Source organism: Aythya fuligula, chromosome 11 (genome assembly GCF_009819795.1).
Source record: "Aythya fuligula isolate bAytFul2 chromosome 11, bAytFul2.pri, whole genome shotgun sequence".
Lineage (NCBI taxonomy): Eukaryota > Metazoa > Chordata > Aves > Anseriformes > Anatidae > Aythya > Aythya fuligula.
Window position 1 is genome coordinate 8,205,898 of NC_045569.1, and position 12,850 is coordinate 8,218,747.

The following is a 12,850-nucleotide window of genomic DNA, read 5'->3' on the forward strand; positions in this document are numbered from 1 at the left end:
GCCATCAAAAATCTGGCTATACTGACCGACAGTGAAAGAGGGATCATATTGCATCTAGTAACTAACAGCTGATATGTACATAATTCATAAGCTGAACTATTCATTGTTCCCTGATTTAAGTTACAAAGCAGTGAGTTGTTAATTAAGTTAGTCGCATGCCTCCTTTCTGTTGTTCTTGTCTGTTTTGCACAAATATTTTGCATTTGGGTTCATACATTGTTTCTATTTTTGTATGTTTATAACACTTTCATTTTTATTTAGTACTTCTGAAGCAGCTTCAGCAGAGTGAAATGTTCTCTTTTATCTGTGAGGGTTCTGTTGATTTCAGTGAGATGTACTGAAGACAAGTTTAGAGAGATCTGGTCTTTCCCCCTCGAAAAGGTTGCCTCCCTCGGTGACTTTGCAAGGGCCATTTCAGTTGTCTGTTTTTTTGGGTTCACTGAAGTTACTGTCTTAACCTTATTTTTACTTGTTTGTTTATATATGTTTATATAATGTAGACGTATACGTGTGCTTATCTGTAAAGAAGGAAGTGTTTTTTATCGCTGATTATATTTTCAGGCCTACAATAGAAGGCAGTGTTTCAGAAGTTGAGATAATTTCGCAACAAGTGGAAGAAGAGACCAAAAGCATTGCTCCTGTACAGCTTGTGAATTTTGCCTATCGAGATCTCCCATTAGCCGCACTTGATCTGTCTGTGGCTGGGTCCCAGCTTTTGTCAAATTTGGATGAGGAGTACCAAAGAGAAGGGTAAGTGGAAAGGACAGAATTTAATGTTCTAGTGTTATGTTATAGGAATTTCACAGCCTGCAAAAAAAATATATTAAAAAATATACAGCTGGAGAAGAACAGCCAGCCAGTTGTCCTTAAACTCATTTTAAAACCACTGTCTCAGAATGGAAATGACTTTTCTGAATATAACTGATCAATGCTGGTTTGGGGCTCTTTGAAATTACATAATTCATAGCAGCTACTCGACCACAGTCTGGAAACTTTCTGTCAGACAGAGGAAAGTAGACTAAGCCTTATCAGACAAGCAGAACGGCCTGGTGAAAGGTCTTCATTTGAGGGGTTTCAGGAGGCTTTCAAGATAACAAAGGGTTAACTACTGTGATTCTTTTATGTCACTGTACATCTCCTGACCGAAAGATAGTGACTTAGTGCTGCTAATTCCAGAACAGATCGTTACTTTTCGCAGAATAATTTGTACTGTGTAGTTTGCTTATGTGAGAACATGGTCATTGATGGTATCAGCATATTACTCTCGCTTTTGTAGAACAACTGCTCCAGTTTTATTGGAATGAAAGATCTTAACCAGTTCATAACATTTGCTCAAGCATAACCCAGTGTAAGCTTACGTAGCATTGTTATTCTGCAGAACATAAGAAGTTGTCTTTATGCCTGATTCAGGCTTTAAGTGGCTGTAGGTGGGCTCTTGTGCTAATTTTTTCATGAAAGTGTTGGGTCAATTGGAAAGAATCTAGAGCTAGGCAGTGAGAATGATGAGAGGTGCAGAAAACCTGCTGTTAGAGGACTGATGGAAGGAACAGTTTGCATTTCACATGAAGAGACTTTGGGGGAAATTATAAGGGTCTTCTCAGTGAGGAAGTGAAGTCTGTTCCATCTCCATGGAGTGTAGAGCAGGAAGTAAAGAGCTTGAATAGCAGCAAGGAAGAGAAGAATAAGGTTAGCAAAGTGCTGGGATAGACTAAATTGCTGGGTGTGCATGGGGAAGAGGGCAGTAGAATTGCAATAGCTAGATGTCTTAAAGAAAACACAGCTGTCAGGAACATGAATGTGAACAGTGTAGTTCAACGTCTGTTGGCACAGAGGTTCAGTGAGTGCTTGTGCTTAGCCCCTCTGATTCTGTGATTACTACGCACGGTGTGTTACACTGGATGTATATATACTCCACTGTCGGTAAGAACCATCTAAAAGCACTTCACAGAAAGCCATACAGAGCCATGATGAAGACATTAATAAGCCTCCAATTATTGGTGGCTGAATGTGTTTTAACATGTGCTCAGAAATCAGCAAAGAGACCTGCTTGATCTCTGCTCAGCAGGTATTCTGTATGGTAGTCAGGAAGGAGTACAGAGGAAAGACTCTTGCCTTTAATTTCTTTCCAAATTAGACTTTGTGAGACATCTCCAGAAAGTTGTTACTCCAAACAAGGGGAAATACATTTCAAGTAGGTTATGTAAGTACGGTACAACTGTAACATAAAATAGCCTGCATAGCAAAAGAGGCACTTGAAAATTAATTTGAGTATGCAGGTGTAACCCTCAGGATATTTTGGTGCTAAGTAAATACTAGTTTTGTTCAAATATGCATTTTAATAGATTTTTATGATCTGAAACTCCATTCTTCACTGTGCCAAAGTGCACAGATCTCTCTATGTGACTTTTTGAGCAGCCTTGCAGTCTAAGCATGGAAATAGACTTATCATTCTTTTCCTCAGCAGAGATCCCTTCCTTCACACAGACTTCTTTTGTGGCTTTATCGCTCTGAATGGAAATAAGCAGGTGCCATCCAGACTGCCCAGCTGTAGAGGGGATTCTGTGAAGAAAATTCAGAGCTTTAGTTTGTATATCTCAGTGCATTTTGGCTGAGTAAGTTCCACTGAGTCCTAGGGCTGCATCTTCCTTGTGGGAAAGGCTCCTTCTTTCTTTCAGAAGCGCTGACTGCAGCTGAGATCCTGTGAAATTTAGGAGCAGAGTCGAGCTCAAGAAGGCCCTAAGCAAAAGTAAAATTCTGTCTCCTTACGACCTCGTGGCTTGTTTGGGAATATGTCTGGTTTTACAAGAGTGCTTTAATTCCATTCTAGTGGCCTGGTTAGATGTGGCTGGCTCACTTCTCTTCCACCTGGGTAGGAAGGATCTATGGTGAGTCAGATCAGCCTGGTACAGGACCTGCCAACTTCCTCTCCCTCATATTTGGAAAGAATGGTGTGGGAATGGCAGTGCAGGAAGTGACAGAAAATGTTTAAGTCCTTGTATTTTCTGCAAGTATCTATATTCATGACTGTGAAGCTCTGTGCCCACCACTTCTGTACAGGTTGCAAGTGGAGATACAGGAAGGTAGAGCTAATGCTGGAGAGTACTAAAAGGGGATGTTGGCCTCATCTTTGTCTCATGGCAGTCTGCCTTTATCACAGACCTCCAAATGTTACCTGCTACATACTTTTCCCTGAGAATTTCAGGGAAGGTGCCAGCCTCTCTGACCTGCATATATTCTGTATGGCTCTGTTGGTCTCGATCTGTAGCCAACCTAGACAAACTGTACTTATTCAAATTGCAAGGCTCTCAGTAGGAAAGTCTGGTGCATGCCCCCTTCTTGGGAAGATGCAATAAGAAAATGGTAGGGATTTGGGAAATACTGGGTGGTTGTCACAAGCTGCATCTGTCTGTTGATGGGATGCTTTTATTTATCTGAGAGATTTTCTCTCAATAAACCCAATATTAATTGGCAAGCAGGAGCAGGTGGGTGATAGCTCAGCTCTCCTTGTGTGCCTGGAAACTCTCAAATGGCATCAGACCAGCTACCCCTCACACAAGAAACTGGGGATGGGGGGGAGGGGAGGGAGGGAAGAGAAATGAAAAGTAAACAGAAAATTATGATCTGTCTTTTATTAGGCAGATCATATGTAAACTGACATCCCATGGCTTTAAAGATACTGGAATCAAAGCCTTATTTTGTGCAGTTTGATGTGGCTTTGCTCTATTGTATCAAATGCTCAGGGCAGGCAGTTTCCATCTCTCAATGTTACCAAAGGAATTATGTAGGAAGTTTGAGCTATTTCCGTCAGAAATTCAGTTTACAACTATGATCCATGCACCAAGCAACAAAGAAAGGACTGCAGATTTTATGACACAAAGTCAATCCCTGAAATACACCTGTAAGTAGTAAAAGTGTAACTATTAGGCAGGAAAAAACCTTTCTCTGGCTGGCATTGCCCTCCTCTCAGTCAGTAGCAGTGAGGTGCCTGTGGTCTCTGCACGCTGCAGTGTGGGGTAGGGGCGCTGCTGCATCTGCCTTGCTTCCTAGCTGCAGCGAGGCTGCTGTGCCCCACATTAATGCAACCGTGGTTCTGCCTTTTCAGGAAAAGCATGTGTTCTAATGAATGCCAGCAGTCCGTAATTAAAACACTTTTAATTTTATGTGACTGTAATGATTTGTGTTTACAAAGGTCTGTCTCCTCCATGCAGCAGAGCCCTGTGAATAAATAGTAGCCTGGTTCTCAGAACCGATATGAGAATGATGTTTGTTACTCATTAGTCCTGCTTACCTGCCTTGCAGATAACTCATTTAACTGTCCTTAGATACTGCTGCTCTGTGATGCGCTCCATGATTAACTCCAAAACTGTGCCTTGGGTGCCCAGACCACCGTTCATTTCTAACATATCTGCAACAGATTAGATGCTATATGTATACCAAAAGCAGATTTTCTTTGTGTCTGTGAATTTAATGGAGAGTCTATGTCTGCACTGAGCTCAGTTTGCGTGAAAAGAGCATAATCACCCAGAAAGCTAAGGAACTTTTTCAATGTTATTAACTCTAAGTGCCACTCTTAATTTCTTTGTTGTCAAGTGTTCTGTCCTCCAAAAAAAATACTTTCCTCTGTTTCTGCATCAATGGCCAATAAAAACAATGGAGAACAGTTTGGAAATTGTCTACATGTAGATTTTGGTATGCTCTAGCTTTTCTTCCCATATTTTCTTTAATAGCCAGTTAGGAGGTATCATTCATAATAAACTATAAAAGAATTTACAGTCAGTTGTGTGATAGACTGTATTGTTGGTGAAGTAATAAGCAGTTAGGCAGTGAGCCTGTCTCAGTAAAGATCTGTGTTGGGTTCTGGTTGGGAAGCAAGGGGAGGGAGGTACACCAATTTTCAATTACATTGTATTTGTTTTGGGTTGCAGCTCCTGAGTTTCTGTATGCTAAACAACTTTGAAACATGAAGGTGCTTTCAAATGTGGTGTTTTACATCAACAGCTGTAAAGGTTTGGAGTTGATACAGTTAATATGATTCACTTGACATTAACATCATGCCATTGTAATTTAATCGTTTATGATGATCTGTTGATAGCTTTAGGGTTGTTCGGTCCCAGGTTTCTTTTCCTTCCCAGAAAGTGAAGGAAACAGTTGGAATAGCTGGGAAAATAAATGATGTGTGAAGGGATAGAGAGAGAAATAAGAAAGAAGGAAAACCAAAACTGACCAGAGAACACAGAGATGCACAGTTTCAAAAGTTAACACGGGAAAGATTCCTGCAAGCTTATCATTTCAAATTGGTAGAAAGCTGTCCTTGATGAATCTATTCACCCATTCTGGGAGAAAAAAACGTCTGTTCCTTTGATCTATCTTCTGTAATTGCATCCAGTGTATGCCATTATTTCTGGTTTTCATATTCACACTTTAGTTTTTATTTTGATCTCTTTGAAGGTTTTTACTTATATTTTCTGCAAGGCTTAAAGGTGTTTTAACCAACTGAACTCAAATGGATTAAGTTCCTATGTTTCCTTTGTTTTCTGTTTTTCTTGTCTTCATCTGGAAGCATGCTTAAAGTACAGTCCCTTTTCTGAAAGGTCCTGTGCACCTCATGAAGACCCTGGAGCACACCATATCGATACGTGGTGAATAATCAGGTCCAAGCTAGAGATAAGGTGCAAAGGTTTTGGATGGCAGAACCATTTCCTATAGTGAATGAGCTCCTTGTATTTACAAAAGCAGCTTCTTTAAACTTATTTTACATGCTGTAGTGCTGCTTTGTCCTCTGTGTGGTACTGTATCACTGCTGCTGCACACAGGTGCTCTGGTCCAAAATCAAGACCTGCACTGCAGCACAAAGTGAGCATTTGGTGCTACAGAGTTTGAGAGGTGCCCAGCTCTTCACTAGAGCATGCATGAAATGTTGGACTGTGTTAAAGGATGTTGAGTGATTTAGAAACTTCCTTTTCTACTACAGATCCTTTTAAGCATTTATATTTGTAAAGGTTGTTGTCTTCAATAGCTTGTTACTGTGTTTATCCTAGTACCTAAAACCTTTGACTCTGTTCCCCTAATGTCGTGCATCAGTAATGCCAATTGATAGAAGGAATGCCTATTATAAAGAAATATATCTAGCTTAGTGGTTTTCAAACTTTTCAGGGTTGTTAATTTTTTTTATTTTTTTTCCCAACAGAACTTACTTTTCCTAGGTACTTTTTGTGGATAGAAATGTAGTAGATTTAGCCCACAGACCACTGTTTGCAAAAGACTTTTGGAGAGTGGAAGTGATGTGGATTTGACTTATCTGGTTTACAACTGGGAATAATTGTCTGACTTGAAGAGGATGTGGCTTGGTGTAACAACTGAAAGATGGATGAGCAATTGGATAAGGGAGAAATGTGGAAAAGAGGACTATTAGTCTAGAAGGAGAGCTAAGTGCTGAGCAGCAGTGTAAAAACAAACCAAATGTTAGAATTTGTAAGGAAAGGAGTAGAGAGTAAAACAGTACATCATTGTGGATCTCTATAAATCCAAGCTTTGCCCACATCTTGAACGTGAGTGTGTAGTTCTGGTCCCTGTCATAAAGGACTTGGTAGATAAAAAAAAAAACTGGAAAAGATTTAAAGGAAAACAGTGATCCAAGATGTAGAACTTCTGTTGGAGAAATGACTCCATAAGCTAGGGTTCTTCAGTCTGGAAAAGAGTAGATAGATGTGAGGTTTGACTGAGATTGTGGAATTGGTGACACAGACTTTAAAGTGTGACAGCCCCGCCCTCAATCCAAGTGCCAGGGTACTTTACTGGAGTAAGGCGCTTTTGAAATCAAAAAATGTGGTTGGTACTTTACCTAGGGGGCAGTAGATGTGTGGAAATACTTGTTAAAAGATCTGTGGCTTCTAATAGCTTATGTGACCGTAGAGAGAGTTTGGACAAGTCTGTGGAAAAGGAATTCAGTGAAGGTTAGTAAGTAGAGGCCTAGAAACCGCATCTGGCTCAGTAAGTCCTCCAGCTGAAAATAGTTGGATGCTGGGAGAGCTGGAACAGGAAGTATATCTATTTGCCTTGTTCTTGTTTATCTTGAGACATCTGCTCCAGGCCTCTGCTGGAGACAGGATATCAAACCTCTGTTCTGATCTCATGTGGCTGTTCTTGTGCTTCTTAAAGGTTGGTTTTAAGTCTGTTAATATTTCAGTAAAGAACTTTAGCATAAAACAAAGCCTAATAAGCAATTTTCTAATGAGAGGAGTAATCATGGGATGCCTGTGAGCAAATGGTGTCATGTATCTATGAAGAAGGCAGAAACGAGCCTAGGAGCATCAAGTAAGATACTTCAGGGAGAGCTGGGAAGCATTCATGTAATTAAACCTATTCCAGAGTATTATGTACCACTCATCTTGTCTGTATTCTCACAAGGACAGTCAGAAAAACTGAGTGTCTGTGTTACAAAAAGCACGCACTTCTTTGACTAAAGTAAATGAGGAGATGTCACTGCTGTATATAAATGCACTGTAGACAAAATGCCAGCAAGGGAAAAGAGCTAACTGTCCTAAAGTACAAGACTGGCACGAGAACAGATATGTATAAACTGGCCATGGGTGAGTTTAGGTTGAAGGCTGGAAGAATCTTTCTGGAGTTGCTCAAGGCCTCCAGCTGCTATTTGCGGCCTCCTGTGAGGCTCTGCTGTCTGTTTTGTCTCAGCCAGATTTTGTGTTGTTATTTAACCTTTCTGTGTTTCACTTACTTCCTGACCATGGCCCTTCTGCTCCTACAGATAGTGATTTGGCTCTCATCCATCCTTCTGTTTTCTAATCATATCTGTCTTGTGAGATGCAAACACTTGCTGCTGAGCCAAAAAAAAAGGCAGGGTAAGGTATAATACAGATTTGGGGGGATTTATTTCCAAGACCAGAAAATAGAAACAGTGACAGCTGTTAACAGCTTGAACAAATTGTTTGTAGTGGTTCCTTACCAAAGAAATGTGTTAAACCTTTCCCAGTTTTGCCTTATGTTCTTTTCTCCAAGCTGTTTATTAAGAAAACTAGCAGTGATGGTGACAGATTGGTTTTCCACAAAGCCATGTGTTGAAAGTATCTTTAAAAAGAATTACCCCTGGTAAAATTCCACTACAAATTTAATTTCCCGTAACAAAACTTTAGTCATCAACTGACATATTCCAATTCTAGTGCATTTATTTACTTCACCCAGGTATTGCAAGACAGGTGAATGATGCTCCTACTATGTAGACAGAGTAGCTGAGATACCTGAAGAACCTGACTGAAGTCATGCAGTAATGTTGTCCCAAGTGACATTTTACGTGTATCTTATACAGTGCCTGGCATCAACAGGCAACACAGTCAGGACACTAACAGAAGCTGTATTTGTTCTCTGAACAAAATAAGACAGTTTTTTGTTTGTTTGGTTGGTTTTTTAATATAGAAACCACATGGTTTCTCTATAATCTCTAGATAAATTTATGAGCTTTATAATTTAACTTTTATTTTTCTGGAATGTATTTGTGGCTGAATTTCTAATGTAAACTCTAAACTTAGCATAGCTCCGTAGTATTAGAGGAGAAATGGCCAGGATTTGGAATGTAAATTTAAACGTACTCTAATTCTGGTATGGATTTGTTTTCCTCAAATACCAGATTCCTTATCCTCTGGCTAGACAAACCCTTATACATCAGGAGAAAGAAATACTCTAGTAAGACAGGCTAAAGAGTTAAAGGAGATGAAAAGATCTTTATACTAGGATCCAGTGTGGTTTGTGTGTCACTAGGTTTATCTAAGATATATTTCTAGCTAGAGCACAGTTCCTTTTATTATTTATATCTCTTCTTTACAGGAGGTAAGAAGAAGAAAAAAAAAAAAACTAGGCAAGATCAGGACTCCATTATACAATTGTGTAGAAGTAACAGGAGCAATGAGCTATCCTTCCAGGACCCAGGAACAAAAAACATGCACTGCTCCTTTTTTAGAGCACGATGTAATCGTCTGTGTCAGTGGATTTAGAGGACTTGGAGGAGATCTGTGAAGAGCTTGTTTGCTAGGCAGTGATGCGAAGGTGCTAATGTCCATTCACAGGACAAGCTTTAAATAAATGTACCTTGGTGTAGTGAATTAAAATATGAAACTGGAGGTGGTTTTCTAGGGCTTAATTTTCAAACATTTTTGCATCTTTGAAATCAAATTATATATTTTGTGAGTGATATGTAGGTGTAAGCATGCAGGTGATCTGTACTTGGTCTCTTAAAATTGTTGCTTTTTCAGTCATAAGCTTATAGTTTCATTCAGAAGCTTTTTGGAATTGGTGGGATACTGCTGTTGCACAGACAGAAGAGTAACTCTGCATTCTGTAGCAGTTCTAGGAGTAACGATGAGCTTGAACAAAGATTATAATGGCTGCATGTAAGGCATGCTGAGAATCACAGGTGATTTACTCTTAGTGGTATGTTCGGTGTATTTGCAAATCCTGACTACATGGAGTTTTTAAAGGAATGTTTTTAGGCCCTCTACTGATCATTCTGAGAATAGGACAGAGGAAAAACTACCCTGCAGTGTTAAAATGCTGGCAAAACAGATCTTTTTGGAAAAGAGAAGATAAATGTAAGAAGGGAATAGAACTAAAAACTTTTCTAATTAAACAGGGCCATTCCCTCACGTTATTTTTGGAAATATGTCAGAAAACAAACAAACAAAACCCAACAAAAATACCAGCTGCAGTACAGACGGGCTCTCCTGTTTTGATGGGGAGTCAAATAAAATCCTTTCAAAAATCAAGATTGCTTCAAGGCTTTATTCCAGTCTTCATTTTTCCCTTACATTTTAAAAAATACATATTTAAAATCTAGTGCATCTTGTATTTTTTAGTTCTTTATGATTGTTTTATCTTTTTTTCTGGCAATGTTTGAGAGAAAAGCAACTTTGAGTACTGCTTCAGGTTAGAACCTTAATGCAATTGAACTAAGGGCAAGTTCCAGATAGTAACACCTGCCAAATCTTCTTGGAGGTTTTGAGAGTCAATTGAGAAGGTCTTTTAAGGGTAGGTAATCAGGCAGCTCTGTGTACAAGTATTTAGCTGATACACTCAGTTCAGAGAAGCTGCTTGAAAGTGCCAAGTCTCCAAGCACTGTTTAGCATCACTACTTTCTCCCCCATTTTTAAGTGTGGCTATGTCAGGGAATGTTTTGTGATGTTTTTCTGAGTGTTTGTTTGTAACAGGAGTTGCTGTATCTAGAGCTATTTATGTGGAATTGCTCGGTATCTTGCATGCCACTGATTTCTGCATATTGACATTTTAGTTCAGACAGCGTGGTTACCTCATTAGAGCTCGCGTGCTTGCAATTATAGCTGAGCCAGTAATTCACACCAGCTCTTTATTAGTTAATGCGTGTTTACAGGGCTTTGAAATTAGTGTCAGAACTTCCAGAGCTGGGCCAGTGCAAGAACATTACAAAACACTGCGATGAGAAATGATATGATAAATACCATATCAAAGTTAAGCTATGGGAGAATTATAGGAGGAAAAAAAGGCAGCAGGATGGGCTTTATGTTTTGGACCTCATATGATTACTAATATGTTTCTGAATTTCTATGATTCCTAATACAAGTGTTTTCAAAAGAAAAAGCAGATTTTTTATTTTTATTTTTTTTTAACAACCACTTTGAAAAATGTGGCTCTGCATTAGCACAACACTGGTATGACATTTATTGTTTTATCAGCTTCCTTCCAGAGCTCTCATCCTCACAGCTGTAGTCAGCAGGAATTGTTGCAGTTTCTCTCTCTAGAACATGCAGGTTTTCTTGTGAAATTCAGCTACTGGTTTTGGTTGAAGCTGCTGATTCCTAAGTTCTGACAGCCTTGCTGTATCCCATGGGGATATACTGCCAGCAACTAAGGGAAGTGCGAACCAGGAATGAGAGAAGATTTCTGCAAAGGTTAAATGGTTCTAGCAGTTGGGAATTGCAGTGAATGATCTGCACTCTTAATTGGGCAGTGGTTATTAACTGGTACTAAAACCAACTATCATAGTTTTTGCTACAGATCTAAGCTGGTTCTCATACTAGAACAGGGATAAAGACGCAAGACAATAAAATTCAATGCCCAGAAAGCTCTTATGAAGCTTTATTACCCTCTAACCAAATAGCAGAGTCCTGCTATGTCTTGATAGCCACAGGTAAATGATTGCAGCATGTATGTCAATATAAAAGTGCATGAAAAATAGTGAGGCAGGAAGAGAAGCATGTATGATAATTAAGGTTGCATTACTCAGTGCCTTGGAAGGCTCTTGAGCACTGATATGCTCAGGAGGGTTGGAGAACCTCATTGAAGTTGAGACGTGATCCCCAGCGTGAAGTGTTGGCCATTACAGATGTGATTAGCCATGCTTATTAAATCAGATGGTGCAGTTGACAGATGTAACCAGGATTTATCAGTGTACCAATTTGGAAAATAGCCCAACCTTAGTAAATAAACAAACAAAAGTGCATTTAGCAAAGTCTATATACAATATTGATGAGTGTATCCATAACAGCAGAAGTTGTCATTTTGAGTCCACTGCTCATTAGCGCTCTTTCTTTTTCACTTCTTCTTCTTTTCTTTTCCTTTCTTTTCCTTTTTTTCCTGTTTCTTTTTTTTTTTTTTTTTTTTTTTTTTTCCTCTTAATTTTCTTTCCTTAGATCTAACTGGCTAAAACCGTGCTGTGGGAGACGAGCAGCTGTGTGGCAGGTATTTTTGCTCAGTGCAAGTCTCAACAGTTTCCTGGTAGCCTGTGTAGTGTTGGTGGTGATTCTTCTGACTCTGGAACTCCTAATAGATATAAAGCTTCTCCAGTGTGAGTAGGAGGATTATTATTAATTTTTTTTTTAATTTTAATGAAATAAAGGCTTAACTTGCTGGGAGGTTTTTAAAGGGTGGGGAAGTTGGTGGGGATTTTTTTTTCCTACCATGTAAATGATTAGTAGGCTAGGAGAGAACTGTGTTTGTGGAACCCTGGTATAGTGAAGTCAGCCCCTCCCCTATTTTGCTGACCAAATTCAGTATAGGACACATTTTCAGAGGATACAAGCAGAGTGTACATGCAGATATCTGCACATATGTCATTAGTACGTGAAAAGGTCTGTCCTTCAGGACAGCCACATTCTGTATGCAAAGAAGAAGGTCATCAGTGTATCGTTAATCTCCCTGCTACTTGTCACATGTATGTGGATAGATACGATGAACTTGCTAGGGTACTTGATGCCATCATATTATTAACTTAATATACTGAGGTGGGTAGGAATTGCAATTACAGTTTTCTATTTTGTGAACAGAAATGATGTAGATTGGCATTCTACTCTGCTAATATACAGTGAGTCAAATAATAGCTTCAATGGAGCTTTGCTATATATGAATTCTCTGAACTCACTCTACACAGGTTCCACAGTGCTATTTTTCATGCTGTTGTTTTGCTTCCCGATTCATCTTTTTTTTTTTCTTTTACTGCTGTTTTCCTCCATTCATTTCCTTCTTTCTTTTTTTTTTCTTTTTTTTTTTTTTTGCTTTTAAAATACAAACCTGATACGAACACAAATACCAGCTACATTTTTCCCACCACTAATTGTTACAAAGCAGCCTGCCCTACCGTCTCAAATATGTCGAAATGGTAATTATGGGGTTCAGACAATCCTATAAATGCAAGAATACACAACATGAAAGAGTCACAGTCTGGTGTCTTATATGGCAACTTTGAACTGAGCAAGTGAATGTTGAAGTCCTTTTATTTTCATGATTTTTGTGTTGATATTAGTGAAATTAGATTTCACTGTAAAAATTTAGGTATTACAGTTGTAATAAGATTAGTTTAAGGGACTTTATT

The 12,850-nt window shown here is 39.0% G+C and overlaps 1 protein-coding gene across 3 annotated transcripts in view; it reads left to right on the forward strand.

Annotated features, from left to right (window-relative positions):
• Positions 1 to 12,850, forward strand: part of TMEM266 (transmembrane protein 266) — a 77,469-nt gene that overhangs the window by 26,618 nt on the left and 38,001 nt on the right. For all 3 annotated transcript variants that reach the window (XM_032194753.1, XM_032194754.1, XM_032194752.1), the window contains 2 exons: positions 562 to 750; positions 11,673 to 11,827. In XM_032194753.1, the coding sequence (XP_032050644.1) occupies positions 562 to 750; positions 11,673 to 11,827 (344 nt within the window). The remainder of the gene's footprint in view (positions 1 to 561; positions 751 to 11,672; positions 11,828 to 12,850) is intronic.